At 39.2% G+C, this 25,177-nt stretch overlaps 1 protein-coding gene across 1 annotated transcript in view; it reads right to left on the bottom strand.

Moving 5' to 3' along the window:
• SLC13A4 (solute carrier family 13 member 4) overlaps window positions 1-23,092 on the bottom strand; it is a 29,083-nt gene extending 5,991 nt beyond the window's left edge. Inside the window, exons 1-12 of the mRNA XM_054849140.1 lie at window positions 22,994-23,092; window positions 17,205-17,333; window positions 13,395-13,531; window positions 12,667-12,848; window positions 11,864-11,918; window positions 10,262-10,301; window positions 9,492-9,569; window positions 7,728-7,918; window positions 6,380-6,499; window positions 3,424-3,525; window positions 2,180-2,281; window positions 966-1,063 (exon numbers count right to left, since the gene is read on the bottom strand). Coding sequence (XP_054705115.1) covers window positions 966-1,063; window positions 2,180-2,281; window positions 3,424-3,525; window positions 6,380-6,499; window positions 7,728-7,918; window positions 9,492-9,569; window positions 10,262-10,301; window positions 11,864-11,918; window positions 12,667-12,848; window positions 13,395-13,531; window positions 17,205-17,333; window positions 22,994-23,092 — 1,333 coding nt within the window. The remainder of the gene's footprint in view (window positions 1-965; window positions 1,064-2,179; window positions 2,282-3,423; window positions 3,526-6,379; window positions 6,500-7,727; window positions 7,919-9,491; window positions 9,570-10,261; window positions 10,302-11,863; window positions 11,919-12,666; window positions 12,849-13,394; window positions 13,532-17,204; window positions 17,334-22,993) is intronic.
• Window positions 23,093-25,177: the final 2,085 nt, after the last annotated feature.

Raw genomic sequence — 25,177 nt, 5'->3', positions numbered from 1 at the left:
AAATGCAGCATATTAATTCCAAATGTCCTGATTTCCCCTTGGCTGCTCTGTTGATGTGAATAGTTATAAACCCATCTGTTTCATTCTATAGCTTTTTGAGGGACTGTGTACTTTGTTGTGTATATGCACAACGTATCTGTAGACTACAAAGATGGAGTTACAGTGGGACTATTTTCTCAAAGAAGGGCATTTTCTCTCTCCAGTAGTCCATGAAGCTTGATAAAGTGCATTTATGTCCCTAGGTTTTATCTGAGGACATTATTTTTTTAGATGCCTAAGTATTTTCTTGAAGTAGGAGTTAGTGTAATTTTTCCTAAATATTGTATATATGTCAGTATAAAAAATAAACATATCTATGTACATTTATAATCTCTATGTAAGACTCTATGCAGACTCTATTTTCATACGTGAGTGCTGAAAGCCTGTCACAGCAAACTAATCAATACCTCTGAGTGCTATCCAAACGGGAATGTGAAATAACAATCATTATTATTATCAAGAAGACTGTGAGAGAAGCATTGCCCAAACTTGGAACTTCGTCTGACATTTGCTGACCTCTTTTATGTTTACTTGATCAATGATTTCTGCTGTATAAGTGATGACCAAATTATTTACTAGAGCTTATCTTCAACCGATTTTGCAAACATCTGCATTATAGTTCTCTATATGGACTCCATCTCAACCTTTCCTAAAAGTCAGGCCTAAATTTTGATAACTCTGTAAACACAGAAGAGATGGTGGCCTCAGATACAAGATCTGTTTGTAGTCTGCTGGACAAGACAATATGAATTAAAGCAACAAAACCCCAGGGGTTTGATGTAGGAGAGGCTGGTATCAGCAGAAAAACTGAACCCTGAACTTCCACAATAAAAACATTTTCTTGGAAAGTTTTACAGAGCACAGTAAAGTATCATTAAAGGCACTGGAAAATGTGCCAGATCTCTTTCTTGCTGCATCCTCCTTACCTTTTTCCCTTTTTCCAAAACATGGCTTTTTTGCTGGAATGAGGAAAAGGAGAAACCCAAGAAATACAGAGACAGTGGCATCAGTCCGGTAACCTTTCCTAGGAAAGGGACAGTGGGGTTATCATAAAAGCACACTAACAGAAACATTTCCAAGCAAGGTACATGGCTCCAAGCAAATTGTTGTAGGTGAGGTTGTATTTCCACATCTGAAATCTTACTAACAATCCACTAGAAAACTATGTCTGCATATCAAGGAGACAGATTTGATTTTTTTTTCCCCATTTATTAAACTGACTCCAGTAGCCAACTTCGATCAGTGCTTGACAATTTTTAACATTCCAGTAAAAAAAAAAAAAAGCAATCCCTTTTGGTTTACAAATCTATTAACTCAGAGTTACAGCAAAATAGTGTGTTTACTAGAAGCAAGAAAAAGTAAATGCATTCTGGGGAAAGCCAAACTCAAGTGATCCTTTAGAAATGAACTGTAGATTGATTTCAAATTAAATGTTTAAAACTCAGTATGAAAAAGTTTTTTCAGGAGTGCTGAACTCCAGAAATCCTCAGGAAACCCCAATATTAGAAAGTGGTTTTCTGTCAAAATTAGGAAGAAAAAAAAAAATTTTATGCAGCAGGAACTTAAAGAAAATGTAAGTTCTAATCACTTGTTCTTTGATATGCATTGTGTATTATAGTCACTTTTAATATAATTTGTTTCAACATTATTTAAAATAAAATTATTTGCTTCAGTCACCATTCTGTGCAATATTTAATTGAAATGGGCATTTTCTTGATAAAATTTATCTTCACAAAAATACACTTTTTGTCAAAAATTATTCTTTCAATACAAAATTGAAAAAAAAAAACCCAAGTTTTAATTTGAATTATAGTTGCAATCTATTCCAGTGATAGGTTCTCTATGAATGCACTAAAATGTTTTAACTTCAGAATCTGACCCTCCTGTTTTTATTACATTTGAAATATGTTTTTTTTTACTTTCTCTAGTTAATTCACTCTGCTTACTAAGAAAGAATAAAATTTGCTGCCATATGAATAGATGTAGTTTAAAAGCAAAAATCCTTATTTTTTAATAAGGACTTCATTTTTCACCACCTTGTTAAAAGTGGCAGATGATGTTTTATGGACAAAAATTATTGTAGAAAGTCAGAAGATGCAAGGCCATTTTCCTCTGCAGTTGTTTAGGGAAATTCACTTACTTCTCAAAAAAAGATGACCATCCTGGTACAAAGCCAGGCTCACGAGTAAACCAAAGCAAGGTCATCAGAATGAAGAAAAATCCAGTCACCATCTCAGGATAGCTAGAAATAAATAAAATTTATAAAAAGGTACAAATTCAATCCAAGGTCTGTGTGACAACCCGAGAACAAATTCCAGAAGTAAGAATGCAGAAATTGGTGCCAACAATAAGGGTAAAGAAAATATGGAAAATAGAAAGGAAGATTAGTTTGAATTAAAGAATTCTACATTTGGATCCCAGCTGAGAACCATCTAAACCCAGTAAAAACCAGGCTAAAAATATCAGTCTGTATTTGCAATTCAATCATTCAAGGACAAGACCTGAAGGAAAGTATTTATAAATGCTTGTTTTGTATTTGCATTATTACCTGATTAAATGTGGTAACAAGGTAAAGCTCATAGTGTTATTCCACTGTAAACACTTTCTATTGCATTTTTTTAAAGTGTAGAAAGTGAAAGAGCAAATGACAATGTAGATTAGCACAAATATTTTAATCACATGGAATAAATATAAGATTAAAGGTGACTTGAGGATACCGAGTTTTAATTTAGGATAGATTTAAATTAAGTATGGTTTCATATTTAGGCACAGTCTGAACAATAGTCTAGATTCAGAGTTGATCATATTCAGCAAGCTGATCTGTCAAAATTTCAGCTGAACAGCACAAAAATGTTTTGGGAAGAATGGATTTTATGAGGTATCGCTTTTGAAAAATGAGAATCTTGCAAAATAATCTTTTCAAGAGAGATTTCTTGCCACCGTAAATAAAGATTATGGGCAACTGAGAGGGCTGGACATCTCACCACATGGGGCATTGCTGCAAAGCCTTTGCTAACAGTGAACTTCTATCCACCAAAATAAGTATGCACCTCAATTGGGAAGGGGGGGCCTTAAAAGATTTAGTTCAAAGGTAGACACAAACCTTGACTCAGATAACCTTTGGACCCTGGTATAAACCTGAATTTTTCCTTTTATTTCCTTTTTCTTTAGAAATAAGTAAATGAGTAAATAAATGCATGCTTGTGACAAAGTCTTTGATTTTAGTTCATTTTTGCATTTATTTCTACTCCTATCCTGATAAGGAGGAGAAAGAGCTGACAGTTTAATAATAATCTACACAAGCCAAATGCAACAGGAAGGGCAATATGAAAGGACGGTCCTGCCTAGAGAGGCAAATTCCTGAGGAAGGCAGGTTCATTTTACCTAACGTTTCCCAGTTTCTTGTATTCTTCTTGAATTCTTCTCTCTGACATTTCTTCCCGTTTGGTCTTCATCTTCTTGCTCACAGAACATGTCTCTTTAAAACTGAGGTAGATAGTACAGTAAAATTAGACAAGGACATTGATGGGGGAAAAAAAAAAAAGTCATAAAAAATAACAGCAATGAGGCAAACTGAAAATTCCAGTTGCCAGAGGCTGTTGGGAGAAGATGTGACTGATGGCAATGGGAAGGGAAATGATTGCATGTGATCTTTGCATAGTCTAGTTTCCAGATCTTTTGAGAATCAATGCTAGAGATAGTAGGACGGTGCCCAGGCTGCTCAGACTAATACTGACTGGTGTCACTGAGCTGTCCCACGCTGTGGCTGATCTCATTTGTGTAGGCTTCCTCAAAGACCTGGCAGTGGCCAGAATTTTCTGGTGCCAGAAACCTCCAAAGGGTATGGCTAACTTCAATCATCGCATGGAAAGACTGTGACAGAGGCCAGCTATCAATAGGATTTTTAATGGGGGAACTGTATGCTTTCCAATCAGATCAGGGGTATCCAACGTATAGGGGGCCCGGTCTGGCTTTTGAGCCCAGGTTTGACTTGAATATTCAGGATTCGCTGTAAGTAAAGGGGGAAAGCTGTGCTGAGGAACTCAATACCTTTCACGACCTGTCTGCTTTTACTGATACTAGCTGTTTCTAAACCAGGCACAATCAGTGTAGCACCAAATTGCCCCTGCCACAGAGGCCAAAGCAATCAGCCTAAGGTTTTGTCCTGGTGAAACATGTCTGTAGTTCTGCCAGGGACTTACGAGCACAAGCACATTTCATAGCTGAATATATTTAAACCTGCGATACATTTGTATGAAAATTAGGTGAAGTCCTTAGTTTATTCAGTTTGCCTTCATACTATAACAAAGCCTGGGCATTCCTAATTGAAATTAAGACACTTAGAAGCTCGCTTTAACCTTTTCCTTTTATCCTTTCCAGTAGCATTACTTTGCTGTGCTTCGAGCCACAGATCTCTGCTTTTCCGCTCCAGCTGTACCCTCTGTCACACAGAGGTGTGTGGGGTGGCGTGAGAAACCTCTGCAGCTAAGCCAGTCTAAAACGGGACTTCAGCGACTGAAATACCATGGCAGCACAATAGTTCCTGCTATTTTAATATCTCATCTGCTACCCCACTAGAGATCCATGCCATAGCACTGGCCAAACCATAGACTACGATCTCCCTCCAGGTATCCGGTTAAGGCCAGATTCTCAAGGAATTTGTGTAGCTCAAGAGGCAGGCAGGCCCTATCTACTTAACAAAAAGTCTTAAACCGGCTTTTCATTTCACTTGTAAATGGGCATCTACATGACACTTGGTTTTAGTGCAGTTAGCACTGCCCTGCACCTAAAAGTATTTAAATTTCCTTGCAAACGTTGCTGTTAGACTCCAGTAAAATCCACCAGTGGTAATGCAGCTGCTGGAAGCAGAGAGCTATATAGTTTATAACGGCCAGTTCTGTAGTAACGATTCTACCCTTAGCTTTGCTTTGCTAGCAAAAATAATTTGGTGGGTCCATTATCCTTCCCCTTTGACCTAGTCTAGAGCCTTAAAAGCAAGGCTGACGTGCTGTTCCAACTGGGCCAAGTCAGAACAAATTGATGACACCAGGCTTCCTAGAAAAAGAACATGAACATTACAGGAATTCAGTAAACATTTATGCACAGGCATTAGGCAGCTGTTTCAACATGTTATAAGTGTTTCTAGGCTTAAGAAGATGTGAAGGCAGAGTATTGTAGCCAAGCTCCTAACATAATATGTTCTTTAATGAACTGCATTGAACAGGGGTCAGAGATTAAGGAGGCTTGGAATCAACCAGTACTTCTCAAAAAGTCAATAATGCTTCAGTCTCTGGTATTATTTAGAATAACATTAATCACCATGAGGTCTTGGATGCAATGTGGAATTTCAATTATATCTTTTTTTTTTTTTAAAAAAAAGGAAGTAATTGAGGGTCATGTTAGGGCCTGTTTCCTCTTAAGATTAAAAAAAAAAAAAAAGGACTTATTTTAGCCTTTTAATTTGGAACTAGAAGGCTCAGGAGAGACTGACTGAGAGAAGGACATGGAGCCATTCACCTCTAAATTACCTCTTCAAATCTAGTCAAGGTCAGCAGCAAGCAGAAGTCGTTATCATTTTATTCATTGTCTTAGGTGAAATAAATTAATGATGTCTGTTCGTCTTTTAAGAGTAAACTAAATCAAATTAAGGCCACTTTCATTCTGAGTAAATGTGTCTACACCATAATTTAATGCAGATTAACTAATCCACTCTAAATGCACACATTTAGTCAATTTTCATTAACTTTGCTGAGTGCCTCTGCAAAGAGAATACGTGGTACAAATGAACTAGGAGAGTGAGCCTTATTCTTGTTTTGGGGCTAAGGGACTTACTGATATCAAAAGGTATTCATCTCTTGGGCTACGAGTCCTTTCCTCTTTAAAGAGAAATATATATGGAGTCTATTTACTTTTAATTTTAATTGGTCTTACATTAATTTCATTGAGCTGGGGGCAGATCTGAAAAGTAACTTGTTCACTTGCAGTTATTTTTCTATTCATCTTTTAAGCTGTACTTTTCCAAAAGGACTTTTAACAAGATTTTTGGTCCACAACAGGATCCTTGTGGTCATGAGAGTAAAAAAATCAGTTGGATGCATAGTAAGGATTTCCACCAGCAATACCTATGCACTTCACTCTCAAGCAGCAATAGTGTACACTGTGGTCTATGCAGTGCAGCTAAGCAGTAAGATTTCCTCTGGTAATTGTTCTGGCAAGAAGAAGAGAGTTCTGCCTTAGTTTTTGTCATTTGCAACTGGAAGCATCTTTATGACACACGCTCTAGAGGGGCCACAGATGCCCTGCTTTTGTAATCTATGCATCTTGAACAGCCTGCACTCACTTGCAACCCAAGAACAGCCAATGCATCCAGAACCAAGTCAGGACCAACATGATGAGGGAGATGGGGAAACTGAACAAAAACCAGGTTCCAAAATTCACCACTTCAGCATTTGGGTAGTGGCTGTAAAGGAAAATAAGGATGCACAAGAAGTTAGAGCAGTAAAGGGACAGGAACCTCCAATATGCATAGATGCACACACATATATATGTATATACATTTGTCATGGCATAATAGAAAAATTGCATCAGCATGTAGTTGCAACAGCTGCATTACCTGCATGTGCGTAGTGAAACCAATTGCCAAATGATGTCAGTCATTGACCACGCCTGACCAACAGACGAGCCATATAGCACTTCACGCCTTTAAGATCAGATGGTCTGGATTGTTTAGCCAGCTTCAAAACCCCTTAGAGTTACCAGGAGTGAAATTCTGGCCCTGCCTGTGATTTTTGTTAAAGCTCTTTTTAGTGTCGGCAGACTTAAGAATGATTTCACCCAGAATCTCTTTGTATATCTTATGACTGTAGTCTGCTGGGCTCTGACATGTCCAATATGTGCATTTTGTGGAACTGTTATAAAAGCAAGATCTTTGGAAATTCTGCAAAATCCCAGTCCTTGGGTTAAGGATGACTTCTGAAATTAGTTTTCTTTGCTACCACCATTTCAGAGAGAGAAATGAAGGATACCATGCCAGCAGTGGCAGCAGCAGATGATCAGAATCACGTCTAAGCTTGGATACATATCTGTGCATGAGAAGTACCACCAATCTTCTGACAGAGGTAGCATTCTTTGAGAGCGCTGGGCATATATGATAAAGGAAATAGCTGATCAGAGAGCTGCTTCCCATCTTCTCTGAAGCAAAGGTGTAAGGCTACATTTCTAAGTTCGTTTATTTTTTTACTACATGTTGAGCGGCCCAAATACCACTAGTGATGCCTCTAGGTTCTACCATAAAAGCTCGCTTTCTAAAAATCCATAGAACAACTTGAAGCTGATTTTGTGACATTTCTTCTTTTGTTAGTATTTGTCGTCTTTGCTACATCTTCATGACTTGAGTGTTTACTTTTCCAGAGTGCCTGCTGCATTCGTGATAATCAGTTTGTAAAATCAAAAGAAGTTGCTGAAGACACTTAAATATTACTACATGCTGAAGAATTTTTATTTTGCATGGGAGAAAGACATGGATATGCATTAAGCTCCGCCTTTCAACCATTAACCATTAGTAATAACATTAAAATAGAGGAGGAAACAAAATTGGGGTTCCTTGAGGTAGTAAATAACCCCTGTGGAAAGCCACAGAGATGATAAGGACCCAACCACCATTCTTACACAACCACAGTATTACTTACTTGTTGAAGTGCTCTAAGAATATGAGGCTAGTGGAGGTGCCAATGATGGTTGTCAGTCCTCCAATGGTTGCCGCATAGGAGATGCTCAGTGAGAGGCATTTACAGACCATGTGGTCATGTCTGGTCTGATACCGGTACTTAGTGCTCAGGCCCAGTTCTGAGGGCTTAGGAGGCAGGACCAGTATCTGAGCCTGTGAGAGGATACATTCACTGAAGAAAGCAGGGGATCAGAACAGCAGCCCAACTTGCTCTAATGCCATGGTGATACTGGTCTCAGAGAAACAGCAGGTTCGCGTAAGAGGGGGCAGTTTTTTCTTCACAGGGATTAACTGAGATCAGAACTAGAAACCTGTCCAGGGGCCTGAAATTGCCTGGTCTGTGGCAGAAATGTAGAACAAGCAGTAATCAGCCTTCTGGCTATGGTTTGGGCCAGCTCCAGTTGAGACTGGAATCTCAGCAGGATACCAAAAGCCTTTGTGGGCTGCAGGGGCGGGATGCCAGCACTGCAGCAGTAGGAATCCATAATCCTTGAGGATTACGAGCAGCCACCAGACAAATACTTGGTGGACATTTGCATGTTTGCTCAGGGCCTCTAATTAGGAATGGAGTGCTAGGGGTCTCAGATACAGCATGAAAAAGGCTGGGCAAAGGGAATATGGAAGAAAATATTGCTCCAAAGAGAAGCTTTCTTAGCAGTGACAGGAAAGTGTCCATGTTGGTAAATCAAGTTCTCGTACTGGAAAAAAAGGTACAGTACTTCAAGGCACTTCCCATGCAACCCAAGGCTGTAACTTAGGATCAGGAAAAAGGTAGCAAGTGGTTCAGATAGATTTGTTAAATTTATTAATTTAGCTTTGGTTTTATCACAGAATCACAGAATGGTAGGGGTTGGAAGGGACCTCTGGAGATCATTTAGTCCAACCTCTCCGCTAAAGCAGGGGTTTATGTAGTAAAATCAGTCACGCTATAGGTTCATCACCATTGTGAGTGTACCCTGGGTAAAATCCCTGTAGGTTAAAAGTCAAGTGAGTATATTAGTTACAAAATAACCACTGAAAGTCTATGGGAAATGGGTAAAAGAGGAAATTAAGTATCAGGAGCAGCTCATTAGCCTTTTTTGGAAACATATACTCAATTCTTTTGAACCGTGAATGCAAATTCATGTGTTGATTTTAGCCTATTCTTTTATGGGCATCAACTTATGCCATTTAGAGACTATGTAATTGTAGTCCAAACAGCAATCACTTCTTGGATCCACTCAAGAGAAGTGGAAATACTGGTATGGACTGATGTAATGGAGAATTTTGAGTGTGAATATTTGGTAAGACTAAAAGGAGGTGGATACTAAGACTACCTAATGAACTGGCTGAACAGTTAAATGGTCCATGCCATCTGCTGTTTTAGTTCTGAGTAGGATTTTGTGTATTAGGGATTGCTATTTTTGAGTTGGGCTATTTTCCAAGGAGGCTTTGCAGAAATAAAGTGTGTGGAACAGCCAAATAAGAAGGGAAACTTGTGATCACATTACTGAATATAAAACTAAATGAATTGTACTAGCCATTGGGGGAGGGTCTTCTGAACACACCTGTGCTGGGGGCATCTAAATGGGAGCAAGAACTAGCAAAGTGCCAAGCCATGACTACTAAGGTGATGGAGAACGACTCCGTGTAACACAGCTTACAAGGAATAAATATGAAACAGTGAGGAGCAGGTGATGTTCACATCTGTCTTTTCCCTCACCCTCCAGGTCTAACATCTCCTTACCTGAGGTAGGTGCTGCCCATTGCTCTTAGAATTCATTCTTCCAAGAGGGTTGGCTATCATGTGCACACCATTCATACTCTGTAGGGAGGCAAATGCCTTTGGATTAGCCTTTCTTCTGTTCCTATGGGCACTTAGATTAGAAGTTATGATGCTTTGTAAAGATCATGGCTTTTGAAAAAAAACCACAAACCAACCAACCAAAACCACCCACCACAAAACAAAACACTAAAATTTCAGCTGTAAACTTTACACTGGGAAACAAATAAGATCTATAAAAAACCCAACCAATCCTGATTTTATTTTAAAGTGATCTTAAAAGTCAGGTTATAAGAAGTTTAGATCTTCTCCATCTGCCATGTAGGAGACTCTAACAGGTCCCTTGCTAGAGGCTATGACTTTTTATATGTGGAGGTCTTTCTAGTAACTGAGGTGTCTCTGCTGCAGAAGCTGGCAATACCTAGACAATAATGATCATACCTGAACTTGCTAGAAACCAAATGGAATTGTTAGTTTACTGACTGGATCTCCAGATCTCCAGCAATACGTACAACAAACACTACAGACCTAATGTTCTGCAACTTGATTTGTGCAAGCAGGCTGATAGGTTAAATACAAAGCAGGACATTCTGCAACACGTACTCCCTGTCAACAACCACTCCTTGTTTGAAATAAAGGAAACAGCAGTTTGTTGCAGAGCTGTGTGGACTCTGCTCTGATGGTTCCTCCATTAGAAGACAGTCTAGCTCAGAAGATACTACCTAGGACAATACCTTTGAGTGCATCAAGGAGCTGAAGTCAGTAGTAGTAGCACTAAAAACAAAGAAAGGAAAATATACTTTAAAAATGCCTGTTCACCCAGCTCCCTCAAAAGACACGCATCACGGGAACGAGGGACAACACCTGCAGGAGAACTAGTGCCTACTGAAATGGTAAATAATACCATTTGTTAGTACCTCTTATGTGGTGTCTTGGCCAGATACATAAGACTTATCGTTATATTTCACAGCTCTATCTCTAGCTGTGTAGCAATGGGGTTACACCTCCATGCAAGAAAAAATATGTATTCTAGGTAGTATGTACTCCATTCTAAGAATGGACTCCATTCACAGTGGAGTGAGTCACCGGGCAATCCAGCACTACCGCTGTCTTGTTCTACTCAAGTTCTTCCTCTGCCAGCCTCTGCAATGCGGTTTCTGAGCACCTACCTGTACCACATTAAAGCCTTCACTAAAATTTGTCCTGTGCGGTATGTGGACCATGCAAACAATCCACTGAACTTTTATTTTGACACTGAAAACAGATTTAATTCCAGAAGATGTGCTACTTTTCCCACCACATTTCAAGCTCTTTTTTAAGTAATACTATTTTAATAATAGTTCTGTTATGAAATATCCCTCATATACTCTTCAATAGGGCTTAATGGCACAACGCCAAACAGAAAATTTGATTCTATACTGCACAGAAAATATGACTGGGATAAAAAGAGATAACAGAATACTGGAGAACCTATTAGTCTCCAGACTAAAGAGAAAGCTATTTTGATCTTGCAAGTTAACTTAAAGTCATCATGTGCTGTTTGAATGATGTTTGTTTTAAAGTAAATTTAACAAAATTAAATGTAACAATAACTTGTTTCTCTCTTATTTTGAACACTTGTGAACAATATAGAAGGAGCTCAAGAAGGGACTGTGCAATTTATTCTCACACCTTGTAAGAAGATGCTCTTCAGGATGCCCTTTTTGCCTTATGAGATTTTACCCCAAATAAAGACCTAGTTGAAACTGTTAGTGTTTCAAACTTCTGAAGAACTTTGTCTATATTAAAAGAAATATTTCACAGATTTTTTGGAGAAGGAGGGGTGGATTTTGTTGGTTCCCCCTTCCCCTGTTCCCCTGCTCTCATCTCTCTCTTGACTGGTCTTGACAGTTCAGACTTTCCTCAGGAATCCTCTGTAAGTGTCTTCCCTCTGGATATGTCCTGTGGGCACTCCGTACTGTGCTTGGATCCTCTCCATCACTGTTCCTTCAGGGGAACAGAAATAAATATCTGTTGACAGCACTCTCTTATACAGCACAAACACAGACTTCACAAGATCTTTCAAACCCTGAGAAACATTTTCCTCCTCTCTAAAATGGCCATAGTGTTTTTTTAAAAAAAAAAAAAGAAAAAAAAAAAGAGTACTGGGAAGCTTTAGTGAGATCCAGACCGTTACATTAATCCCATTTCTTATATAAGCCTTCCTTGTCAGTCACATCTGAAACATTCACTTGTAAGCTTCTGCTTGCCCTTCCTGGCTATACTCCTGGGTTCATCTCATTGCAACCTGTGTAGGGCTCAAATCTCCAGTCGTGATGTACAGGGTTCATTCTTACTCCTCATTGATGAAGATAAGCTCCAGTGAAGTTTGGCCATGCTTTTCGCTGAGACCTGCAACGAATGAAGAGAAAGCAGCTCTTGGGGTAAGAACTGAGCTGAGCCCTTGGGTCACACCACTGAACCTGGAGAAGCTACTGCAAACAAAATCTTGCCCAAACCATCTCAGGTACTCTGTGACCCTTACGCAGCATATTATTGTGTCATATTGTCCCGATCATGTGCCTCGGGCAATTAAAAGACTATCATACCTACGCATAATAAGCAAGGTTAGATGACATAATTTTCAGCCTGGAATCTGTGACTTGAAAGAAAAGAGAGATTCTTTTCTTCCAAAATCCTTTCTTTCTGGGAAGGAATGAACAAAACAAACCTTAGAGCTCTTATCAATTTTTTTTGTGGCACTTGCTCTGACCTGGGCAGCCTGGAAAAGCAGAGGTCGAATGGGCAAGCATGAGATTATCACAGAGCACACTTCTGGGCCTCTTCTACATTTCTTTGACTTTCTTCTCAGAGGTTTCCTTCCAACTCTGTAATATCCTATGACCAAAGAGTTTATGACTCACAAACTCCAGTACATGCCCTAATTCATCATAGTTTCCCAACTCCAATTCTCCCATCACATCCTGAAACTTTCATTTTTTGAAAGAAATATCAGAGTACAAAAAGAAAGACTATGGACCAACATCTTTGGCAGTACAAGTCAGACAGCTCTGACCTTGATAGTATTTGAACAATGTGTATCAACAAGTCTGGTCACTGATAAACAAATGAGAAAAGAATGGGCAATATTGACAAATACCTATTGGCTCGTTTTCTTCAATAATGGTGCTGCCTGCAGTACTGATGACCTCGCGCTCCTCCTCAGCATTCACTAGCTCCTGGAGCACTGCCTCCACGATTGGCATCACCATGGCTGTGGTGGATGTGTTGGAAAGCCACATGGAGAGCACCGTGGTGCAACACATAAAGCAAAGAAGCAGCCTGGAGTACAACACAGGGAAAACTTCTTGAGGCATTTTCAGAAATATTAATGACCTCCTTGCCCAACATTTTCATTAGTCAATGGATAAATACTCGGTGTCTTTTGCTTTTTGTGGGTGCCAAAATACCATGCTGTGCACAGATAAAATGCTACCTTGTGCTGAGAACTGTCATAAGACAACGTATTGGAAGCTGTTTGCTGCCCCACATGAAAATCAGCATGTGATGTGAGAAACAGCAATTTTCTGCATATCCAGGATTTAAGCATCCTTTTGTGTTTGCTAAACAACAGGCAAAGAAGGAAGAGAGAAACTAAAATCGGTATCAGTAAAAAACATAAAGCAAAGGGACAACAGCCAAGGAGTAGGAGGTGGCAGAAAAAGGATGAGAAAATTTTAAGCTTTCAAAATCTGAAAGGAAAGGTGGGTAGGAAAAAGAGTCCCAAGCTAAGATAGCTTTTGCCCATGGATGGGAAAATTGGAGTTGTTGTTCTTTCAAGCTGCTGCTGTCAACCTCAGACTACCCCAAAGTCAAAGGTTCACTCACATGCCTGGCTTTGCTCCGGCCATCATGACCATGCGCAGGGCAATTCGCTTGTGGAGATTCCACTTTTCCACAGAAGATGCCACACAAATCACACCCATGAGGAGCAAAGTTGTGTTCTTGAAATATTCAGCAGCCACCTGCATTAAGGGCAATGGGGAAACAGTTAAAAAAGCAGTAACTACCCTACACAGAGAGCATGCTGAATGAGAAGAAATATGGCATTGTAGATCTTTTCCCCCTAGAGAAAGAATGAGAGGGAGCTGGAGAAAATGAAGAATTCATAAATCAAAATGTTCTCTTTAATCTCTTTCATGTTGTGTTTATAAATAACAAGGCTCTATACTCACTTGTTAACAGGTTTCTTAGCTTTGAAGAGATCAAGAGAAATTTTACTTCTTTCAGCAGGCTGTTCACTGCCTGCAGTCAATCATACTCAGCTAGGCCCAGACTGAAACAGCCACAAACCTCTGCACTGAAGGCAGCTTATTCATGTGCTTCATCTGCTTTTTGACTCTAGAGATGTTGTTGTCTATCTTGTCTGTATTTCTTACGTCTTTTTCAACCGTTGGGCAAAATGTGGCACCCCTAGAACCTACAGCTTCAGAAAACAAGTCCTTTGAGACATGCTCTCTGAATGAATAAAGAAAGGTTGCGGTATTGCTTTGATGATCCACAAACCCTGTGCCAGAACTTTTCACTTTTCACGATGGAAATCCATCTCCATTGTATCAGGAAAATAGGGCAAAGTTCCAAAAAAGAGGACTTTAATCTAAAGGGGATGAGCAAAAATCATTAACTGGCTCAGGAAAAGATTCAGAGACCATGCATGGTCCTCCAAAGCAGCATTCTTGAACGTGGGGCTTGCTAAGATATGAGATGTTCTGTGAAGTGACTGCAAAAGTAACAAATGAAGCAAACCAAAACATTCACGCAGAAACACACACACACGCATGCACACACTCTTGTTCTCTTTCTTGTGTGAAAGCAAAAAAAATGTGAGAAAATTTAATACTGGCTGGATGGCTGAGCCCAGAGAGTTCTGCTGAACAGAGTTAAATTCAGTTGGCGGCCAGTCACAAGCGGTGTTCCCCAGGGTTCGGTCTTGGGGCCAGTCTTGTTTAATATCTTTACCAATGATGTGGACGAGGGGATTGAGTGTGCCTTCAGTAAGTTTGCAGACGACACCAAATTGGGCAGGAGTGTTGATCTGCTCAAGGGTAGGAAGGCTCTGCAGAAGGATCTGGACAAGCTGGATCAATGGGCTGAGGTCAATTGTATGAGGTTCAACAAGACTCAGTGCTGAGTTCTGCACTTGGGTCACAACAGCCACATGCAATGCTACAGGTTGGGGACCTGGGTGTGCTGGTCAACAGCTGCCTGGACATGAGCCAGCAGTGTGCCCAGGTGGCCAAGAAAGCCAACAGCATCCTGGCTTGTATCAGACATAGTGTGGCCAGCAGGACTAGGGGAGTGATCGTCCCCCTGTACTCGGCACTGGTGAGGCTGCACCTCGAGTTCTGTGTTCAGTTTTGGGCTCCTCACTACAAGAAGGACATTGAGGTGTTGGAGCTTGTCCAAAGAAGGGCAACAAAGCTTGTGAAGGGTGTAGAGCACAAGTCTTATGAGGAGCAGCTGAGGGAACTGGAATTGTTTAACCTGGAGAAGAGGAGGCTGAGGGGAGACCTTATCACTGTCTACAACTACCCAAAAGGAGGCTGTAGCCAGGTGGGTGTTGGTCTCTTCTCCCAAGTGACTAGCGATAGCATGAGGGAAAATGGCCTCAAGTTGCACCAAGGGATGTTTAGATTGAATATTAGGAAAAAATTCTTCACTGAACGGGTTGTCAAACACTGGAACAGGCTGCCCAGGGAAGTGGTTGAGTCACCATCCCTGGAGGTGTTCAAAAAATGTGTAGACATGACACTTCAGGACACGGTTTAGTAGGCATGGTGGTGTTGGGTTGATGGTTGGACTTGATGATCTTAGAGGTCTTTTCCAACCTTAACGATTCTATGATTCTATGAAAATAAAAATTACATAAGGATGCTCAGAATCTAGCTAAATTTTTCATTTCATTCTGATGCAATCTTTCCGAAGCTGATGCTGGAATATTTTTCCAAAAACATGGTTTCTTCAGTTTAAAACTATTCCTCTAATCAAATCTAGGTGCCAGCAAATAAAAACAATTAAAATCAATAGAAGCAGCAATTTTTCCATTGTCCTCAGTTATACTGATGCTCCTCCATAAAAGTGCAAGAATGACACTTATGTTATTTCGTGAAAGCTGCAGCCAGTTAAGTATTTAACTACATTTATTTAACAAATCCCCATGGTGACCTAAATAGACTTGGCCATCATTGTTGTGTGCCAGAACTTTTAAATATCACTTTTTTGGCTTTCTTCCATTGGTTTCTTTCTCATTAACTTTATTTTCCTGCTACTTTGTTAAAAAAAGATCTTGAACTGAATGAAAGGAAACCATCAAGCCAGCAGCACAAAGAATCTGTTGTTTTCCTTTATTCCTTTCACAGTCATTTTGGAGAAACAAGTGAATATTAATATTAATACACACATAAACATACGCAACACACTGGCTCACTTTCTTGAGCCCCTGTGAGTTCTTTGTAGTTTAAACTGTCAGGCAAGAGCTCTGGGTTTCTTTGGCACTCCAGAACAGTAGACTGGAAATACTGCAGCATCATCTGAGTTGTTTATTTTAAAATACAGGGGTTTATTTCTGTTCCTAAAACAAATAATACATCCTCTGCAGTAGTCTCACTGTCGTTTAATTTGATATTACATTGAATTTCTGTCAGGCTGCTCTTAAATTTTCCTTTGCCAATATGCTGCAGAATTTTGTAATGAAAATGCGTAACTACTTTACCTTTATGTTAGGAAAAAAAATCCTGAAAATATTTAACTCTGTTGGTATGGAAATGTATCTGATTATATTACAGAGATATTACACCACTGGGAGGAACAAGACAGGTCATAAAACTCTTGGTTTATGCTTGACTCCATCCATTTATGGGTATGCTCAGTGCTAGATTGTGTTAGAAATTCAACAATTTTATGGTTGCTGTATATTCTTTTGCGTTCTTATCTGTATTTCTAGTCCTTGTAAATCAAGTGTGATGCCCCCTCAACCCCAAAAAAAGAGAAAAAAATGGGGAAAAAAAAGCTGTAGATAAAATAAATTCTTGGCATATCATGAAAGAAAGTAACATTAACAAAAATCTCAAGAAAGCAAATTTGGAACTGATCATAGAGAGTTTTTTATACAGCTACTTCTTAGCCTTAGAACTCATGGCTACAAAGCAGCACTAAGGTTACAGCTGGAAAAAATGACCAGACATTCACATAGCTTGGAAAAAGGACTAGACATTCACCAAGATAACAAAATTAGACTTATACAGTAAATGGTAACTGGTTTTACAATATGTAGCCTCTTGCCTTGTACAACATCTATAACAAATACAATCGGAAGGAAACTTTATAGTTTATCCCATAACTGCAACTGCTGTTTACATGCATTTGGAGGAAGGAAAAGGCAAGATCCTTTGATGCAATAGGTTTTGAGAATTATTGATGATGCAGTAGCTGACAGGATGAACACCCCTCTTGGCTATTATAGTCTTTCCTTTGTCTTCAGTACAAGAAAGAGCTCATTGGTCTAAGCTACACATTACAAGATGTACATTTCTTCTTCCCATACAACTTAGTCTTGCTAGTCCACTAAGATTAGTTTTATTCAAATAATTAACTGAGAATAAGAAGATTAAATAATAAAAAAGTGCACGCTAGTCTGACCTCACTGGACTTCATGACTCCAAAAAGCGGGTATAGGAAAGCAGGAACTAAGGCTGCTGCACCAAGAGGTACCGCTTCAGAGACCCAATATACAGCCGTCACGATCAGCACGTAGGCACACGAGGCTTCCTGTAGGGAGAAAGCACGGAGGTTACATGTTATTGCCACACCACCTGCTGTGGAAGCCTCCTCAGGTGCAGCTGTTTGGGTCTGAATCTAGGCTACCATTAAAAGGGTAGTTCCAGAAGATGATGCTAATGAAAGGTTTTGCTCATAATCTGGGGCTAGGCATTGGGTTAAATGCATTTATCAGCAAAATAATAGTTCCAAGTGCATTTAAAGATTTGTTTGAATTTCATAATCCAATATTTACCAAATGTTCAATCATGACTCCTCAGATTGGGCCTGTGGAGCTGATGTTTCTACATGGCCATCTCTTCAATACTGGACAAGAACAGGAACTCATAGTTTTCAGGATCAGACGAGAACATTGACATTTGCCATAGCATGGATAAAGCCACATTGTGGTTCTTTTGGGAAATGCTCTGAAAGATTACTTTTTTTAAACAGTGTGCGAGCCTAAATTTTTTGTCAGTTGATTTTATTTTCTCAGGTGATTTCTACACACCCTTGAGAGAAGACCACAGCCCCGAAGGGCTTAGAGGCAATGGGTTAACAGAGTTAATCAAACAAATTTGCTGCTGTCCAAGGTTCTGGTAGAGAAAGACATGACAACATCGTGCTGAGCATTCATGGAGAGCTGGTATGTGATGGAGAAAGGTGCTATATTTTTACAGGAAAACACATCTGGTCTTCTGGACCATTTTTTAGATGTATATGTCTTTATTTATGGCACTCAGTGGAGTTTTCCTTAGGCTCAGTTTGTTATGCTTATAAACCTGGGGATGTTTCCTGCTAATAATTACAGAAACTACCCTCAGGAAAAAGTTTTCCCTTTCCTTTCTCAAATTTGAAGCCAGATCCTGTACTGGGGCTAACTGGCAGTTCTATGGAAGCTAGTACGTCTGCACTGATTTATACTAGCAATAAATCTACCTGTTTTCATTATTCATTGGATGTTCTGTATGAACTTATCAAGCTGTATGGATTCACAGCTCACAATGGCTATTGTTTAGAAGATCCACTGTTCACAAATGCTATTCCAGTGTGTTAAAATGTAATTTCATTACTTTTGTTTCCTGAATTGATGACTCCCTAACTAAGCAGTTTTCAAGAAGTCACACAAGCAGTTCCCACTGATTCTTGTGCAAATCAATAAGTGTGTATTACACTGCATTGTTTTTTGCAATCAGTTTTGTGAACAAGGTGGTAAAGTCTAAAGTAAGACTACAGAAATGTGGGTTGAATGGAATGAGTCAATAGCTTCTATTTAAATTCATGTTTATACGTGTCCTTTTTACATTACCCCTAACAAAGAACCACAGTCAGCTGTTTCTCTTTTTTAGTACAGCTTATAGTAATAACAGGCAGAAAACAACCCAGAGAAAAAGTTAAGATAGATTGTTATATGCCATTTCCTTTACTTGCCTAAAAATTGCAGCTAAACTCACTCAGAAGCTTGCGTTTAAATTAGCTGCCAGGCCTTGCTCTGACTCCTATTTCAGAGAACTGTAACATTAAGCAGTTCTGATTCAAGTAAGCAGGGCCACCAAAATAACTGAAACAAGGTTATCAGGAAAAATAATTTCCTTGAATCAGACAAAATCAAATTACTTTAGAGACTATAAAGACTATCTGAAAGGCTATTGGAGAAATTTAGCTCTGGATTGTTCCTTTATGGTGGACAAGTACTCTGAACCAGAGAGAAATGTGCGTATTTGTTTCTCTTCCTTAACTATTATAGAAGAGTGGTTTAGGTTTTTAGCTGTCCAGTTCAGGTTTCTCTAGTCTTCTATGATCAGGCCCTACAGCAAAGTATTACAATAAAAGATTGTATTACAGTCATAGCTTCATTGCTACCAAGAAAATAACTATAAGAGAGGCTAGAGAAAGTTGGCTCAGAATGGATGAGATCAGAGGGTTTTTTTTTTTTAAATATTCCTGGTTATGAAGCATGCATTTTATAAAATGGAATTGCTGTACTGTTTGAAACTCCAAAGACTGGTGTTCAGTTTGTAATAACTTCAAGGGATCACTCAGTAAATAAGCCAAACAAATAATTTTGACTTAGAAGTGGAAATAATTTCAAAAGTGAAATGACAGGCATTGGAGATTTTTCGTAATGTCTCCTAGGAAGAAAAAATATTTTAGATGAGAGTCATGGAGCTTATGGATTGGCTCATAAACATTAGCCAACTTGCTGCTCAGTCACCTTTAACTACATTATACCTCATGGTTAATATTCTACAGAGAGCAGTGCATAGGGTCATTTTTGTGACCTAGTGACTATTTGACAGGGGTTTTATTTTTTTAACTCATTAGTTTCTGCTAAAATACTACCATGTTTCCATGGGATCTGTATGACATCCAGCAGTTGTATGAGGAGAAAACGCCTTTTAATGAAAAAGCATTGATTTTTATTTTAAAGCAGTACAGATGTAAGATCCAAGACATATGTTTTGCTAAAATTCATAAAATTAATTTCATTCTAACCTGATTCCAAACTATTTTCTCACCCAGAAAATATACTTCTCTTTAATTTCTTTGAGAATAGATTGTTATTTTCTACCACTCCTCTGTGGGTAGCAATAAACTAGACCGATAGTGGAAATGGAACAGGACAAAGGGAAGTTGCATCTCTATCAAAACCTAGCTGGGATGGGCACTGAGTCTTTGTGTTTCCTATACACTAGGCTGTAATCAGTTTACAAACAAAACTAAAAGCACATTTTTAAATGGTATAAAACTGGGTAGCAAGTACTAGGAAAGCCAAGTTTGATAATCTCCACTAAAAACTTAATCAGCTTGTCTAGCAACTTTATTTATTTTCTCAGTGCTTCAAACCAGTGTGTTTCCAAGAGAAACTGTATTAATCTCTTCTATTTAATTGAACTGATTTTATATATTTAATTAATGGTTACTAGAGCTACTAAGTACTGGACTGAAGTAGTGGCTGTAGAATTTTAACTGTTTCACCCTCCTCACTTCCTGTTGTACAGCTGAAAATTACTGTTAAGCGCACCTCAGGGCTTGAAGTAGGGCCTTAGAAAACATATGATGGTTGGAGGGACTATCACCTATCTTCAGTCAGTCCTTTAGAGGAAAAGGAAAGAGGAATTGAAAGGAAGCCATAGCTAAAAATTCCACAATAAGGGCCATGCATAAAACTTTTGTAACTAAAACATCTGAGGATCTCAGAGTGATTAAAAACAAGAATAAACTCGTGTTGGAGATTTGCCCACTTAAGGACGTGCGTTGCACATCTTGCATGCATGCATGTGGTTAAGCCATGCAAAGAAGAGGTAGTCTAGCCTCTGGACTACCATCTTTGAGCTGATGGGATCACACTATAATTCCCTCCCATGTCACTGTTAACAATGAGGGAAATAAGGACAGAATGAAAATGACCCACAGTTTGTAAAGCACACAATTTTTTTCTCTGTATGTGTCATGACCTGAAAGGCACTTATGCGTGTCCCAAACCTGCTGTACAAGTCATAGTTCAGATATAAACTTTGGAAAGAGAAGAAAAAATCAAGCAAATTTTCTCGGGTTTATTTTTTACCCAACCATTTCTTGTCACAAAAAACAGAAAAGAAGCTGTGGACATTATTCCCATAAACTGTATCTACAAACAGTTCTGGGACCTCGTGCTCCCTTTGATTGCTCTTGCCACTATACATGCAATGCTCCTTTGACATTTCCAGAGTTGTACTGATATCACCAAAGAAGCTGCAAGGTGATTCCCTGCAGAAATGCAAATGTAAACCACCTGGTAATGCTGATCTCTATAAGAAAGACAGAAAACTAATATAATTGTCTGATAAATGAGAATATATGTAAGTCAGCAGGTGACAAATTTAATCTTCAGGTTTAAGAAGTAATCATAGTTAACGGGTTGTAACCAAGTAAATACGACACTAAACCACTTGAATAGTGTATTGTCAGCTGAGTATATTTGGTGTAAATGCTTTCTTAATAGCATTATAAACATTTGTCCAACTCTGGGTCAGATTCACAGCTATACTTTACCATCTGTGGTCATTCATGTATATATAAAGCGGATGTAAAATATCATCTGATGGCTTTTCATATCACTTTGCAGTAAAGCAACACCATGAGGTGCAGAGTAACAGCACAGAGGAGCTCGTACTGCATAATAGCAATTCTTGCAGCAACACTGTCAGTCAGCTTCTGGTTTAGCACCCATATGATGCTATTACAATTCCCTTGGCTATTAAAGAGTTTCCTTACTGCATCCTGTGCCTCTGAATTTGGTAGGGAACAAACATGAGTGACAAATTTAAGTCCAGTGAATCTCATGTTTCCTAGGAGAGGTTCTCAAGGGACATAGAGCATGCTGCAGTTATGGTGCCATATGGGTATGTCAGGGAGTATCTGTTCTTATGTCGCCCTTCCAGTGACATTGGGGGACATTAAACCCTTTTTTAAAACAAGCCTCTGTGAAATGGTGAGCCCTGCTGTTCTCTGAAGATGAGCACAATTGTCTGTCATTCATTCCCAAGAGAGAGAGAAGAGGTGGAAAACTGCTATAAGAGGACAGCCAAGATATACATTGAAGTTCAGAGCAGGAAAACTCATTCAAAGTGCAACATACAGTTCAGTGGTGTAGGAACATGTCCTTTTTACTAATCCTGTTTTTTCTTTCCAAACTAAATACTACAGTTTTATTTTTGAAAACTGCTATACAATTTCTAATCCTTTGCATTTCTATTTGATAAAGTGGTAGTATTCATAAATCCTCTGGTACTAGAAGGAAGAATTAATCTTTAGCAGGGTAGAGGAAGGAATGAAAATTGCTGCACCATTTGGCCAGATTTATGTCTAGCACTATGGAAGCACCAGCTGCAGAATTTTTAATGCATTGCAGCTTTCGATAAGTTAAACATCACCATCTCTATACGGTAGCAAAACATTGTTATTTTATGGTTTACAACTACATAGAGAAGAGCTAACCACATGGCCAAGGATACTCAGTAGCTCCAAAACAGTGTCAGGAATGCAGCTGCATTCACTCCCATTCCCTGGTCTGCATTTTAAGCACAGACTATTTCCTCCTCTGTATTGTTGTGCGTGTCTCTGAACCATCACTGATTAGCCACTTCCAGAGCTGCAATGTTTCAGTAGAGGTGCCTACACCTGCTTTAGAATAGTCCATGCCATGTATGGTCTTACATGTCTATCACTGAGTCTTAGCTCCTGCCTCACTTGAACAGCTGTCCTATAAACTCACACTAAATTTAAAGTCCCTCCATGCATACTTACTAAAAACTAAAGACACTGAGAGTATTCCTTGTAAATACCTCTCCTTAAAGAATATTTGCCTGGATATTTTTGCTTTGTTCCCCCTTCCACACACACATTGTTGCAGAAAAGAAGAGATACAATATTCCTGCTTTAAAGTAGTGCTTTACTAAGCTTCATCTGTTTCTTCAGCTCTGTTTGTGACATGACTAAAGGTATTTCTGGTTCTTACTGCAATGACTTCTCAGTGACCTTCCCAGTCCTTCAAATTTGAGTCCTTGGTTTTTCTAAGAGCAATGCTGATGTAGGTCTTTGCATTTCTTTTTGCACACTGCAGACTTACACAGCATGACTACCTACTGCACTCCGAGGCTTCGTTAAAAAGAAAATGAAAATGTACTTACACTGCTGGGGTATAATAGTGGCAGAGGAAGCAGCAGAAGCGGAATGAGAACAACAAGCAGGAGATTTCTGGATCGGAGAATCTCCTTCATCATTGCCATACTCCTTTATTTTCTGGTGGCTTGCTTCTCCTTGGGTTGCTTCTCTGCTTCTCTGGTTTCTCAGATACTCCAACTTCCACTCCACGTTTTCCTTCACCCGCGCTTAGATTTCCCTGAAAGGTCTCTCACTGTCTCATTTCTTATACCCACCCAGTCACCTAAAATAGCTTTCTTAATTTGTTTATTCTTTTCAATTAAAAAGAAATTAAGTTTAAGTAGGGCTCACCAGCACATCCAAATTATTACCACACCATAACATGCAGAGGATGGCAAGTTGGAGCATAGTGATCTTTTGACAATTTTTCTTTTCAATTCAGAATCACAGATGTTGCTGTGTTGCATTCTTATCCCCATGTTTTGGAAGATTTTTTTCTTCCATCGTCCAGCAATGTAATTCCTGCTTTCATTAACTGGGTGAGATATGTTTCAGACTGCTTCTTTTCCTCCTGTTTGATAGTCTGAATGTCTCAAATACAGGTTTCTTTTCTGTGGGAAAATTATTAAAACCAAAAATCTATCGTTCAGCGCATAAAAATAAAGTTTGCAGGTATTCTTTCTTAAAAAATATTAAACCATCTGCAGCTCCTCCACATTTTGTCTCTGCCAGAGTTTCAGCTTCTACTTTGTATCTACCTTTACCCTACTTTTGCCCTGAGCTTGGAATTCACAGGGCGGCAATTCCAACACAGATTATACTTGGTCTCGAGATAAAACTTGTTGAAAAGCTTCATGCAACTCTAATTCACCAATGAGGACTATGGAAGGTATTAGTTGCTCCACCCATTATCCAAAACCCAGTCAGAACATTTGAGAAAATCAACAGTCTCCTCTTTCTGTCATGCACATAAATGGACAAAAAGACCTTTTTTAGTTGCTGAACAGTCTGTTACTGTTTCAGGGTCCCAGTACTGATGATAAAGAAATAATCATTGTTTTCTAGACAATATCTTTTGTCTTTCATGTTTCTTCCTGATCCATGAACATCACTTAATCATACGGCATGGGTGATCTCTGCACTGCTTTATGGGCCTTCAGTAATGGTAGGATTCAGACTCAAATTGAGAATGTTTAGGCTTTCTACTCTAGTCTTCCAGGGGAAAAACATTTCTACAACTCTGTCAGCATTAATGCTCTTTGTGGGGCAGAAAGTACTGGAGATTTAGGACTGAATCCATTGGCTGGTTGCACGCACGACCCGTAGACAGACATCCATTTGCCCTGTATCTCATAAGAAGCCACACAACTAGGGTTTTCCATGCTCCCAAAACCTTGCTTGTCTATCTTCTCCCCACACTCCGCTAGTCAGACACAAACCGGGCTCCCCAGACTGAACTGGGATACTTCTGGGACACTGAGTCCTGGAGAATGGGCAAACACAGATGTGCAGAGGAATTTGATGTGCAGCATGAATTCCTCCTGAAATTAATAATTGTATCTAAGACTGTGTGATGCTTCTATACCTTGAAACTTCCATCAAACAACAGCACCTTGAGACCCTTCAGGCAAATTTAACAAATAGTTCTGGAGGCAAAAATATAGTTAATGTGAAGATTTGGGGTTGGCCAATACAGCCAGGGAATTTGTATCTGTTTTGTCAACTCTTTCAGAGAAACTAAAACAATGTCTAAGATACTAAAAAAAAAAATTAGAAATGTTTTATTTTAAATTAAAAAAAATCTATGGTTTATTTTACTTTTTTATGATCCATAAGATCAAATGGTATATAAAAGGTGCCATTTAGAGGCAATGGCTCTTTGTCCCATCAGAGAACATAAACACGACTCAGTCTGAAGTAGTGAGATGTGAACTGCGCAAGGGAGAGCTAACAGTCTTTCTTCTCTCCCTCCTTTAAGAGCAGGCAACCTACGCCAGCATCTTAAGCAATACTGAAGGAGGGAAGCTGCCCTAAGCCCACAGAGCTGCTCTGAGGCAGAGTGCTCCTTCCCACTTGAACTCTGGGAAAAGGAGGAAATTATTTATTTCTTTGTTTGTTTATTTCCTCCTGCCAGTGAGAGGGAAGGGCTGCTCCACTTTCTCTCCTGTACTGTTGCTCCCATGAAGAGTTTCACAGTCTGAGATAACCAA

The sequence above is a fragment of the Grus americana genome, chromosome 1 (assembly GCF_028858705.1).
Source record: "Grus americana isolate bGruAme1 chromosome 1, bGruAme1.mat, whole genome shotgun sequence".
Classification (NCBI taxonomy): domain Eukaryota; kingdom Metazoa; phylum Chordata; class Aves; order Gruiformes; family Gruidae; genus Grus; species Grus americana.
Note: the sequence above shows the minus strand (reverse complement) of the source record. Positions and strands in the feature narration are given on the sequence as shown.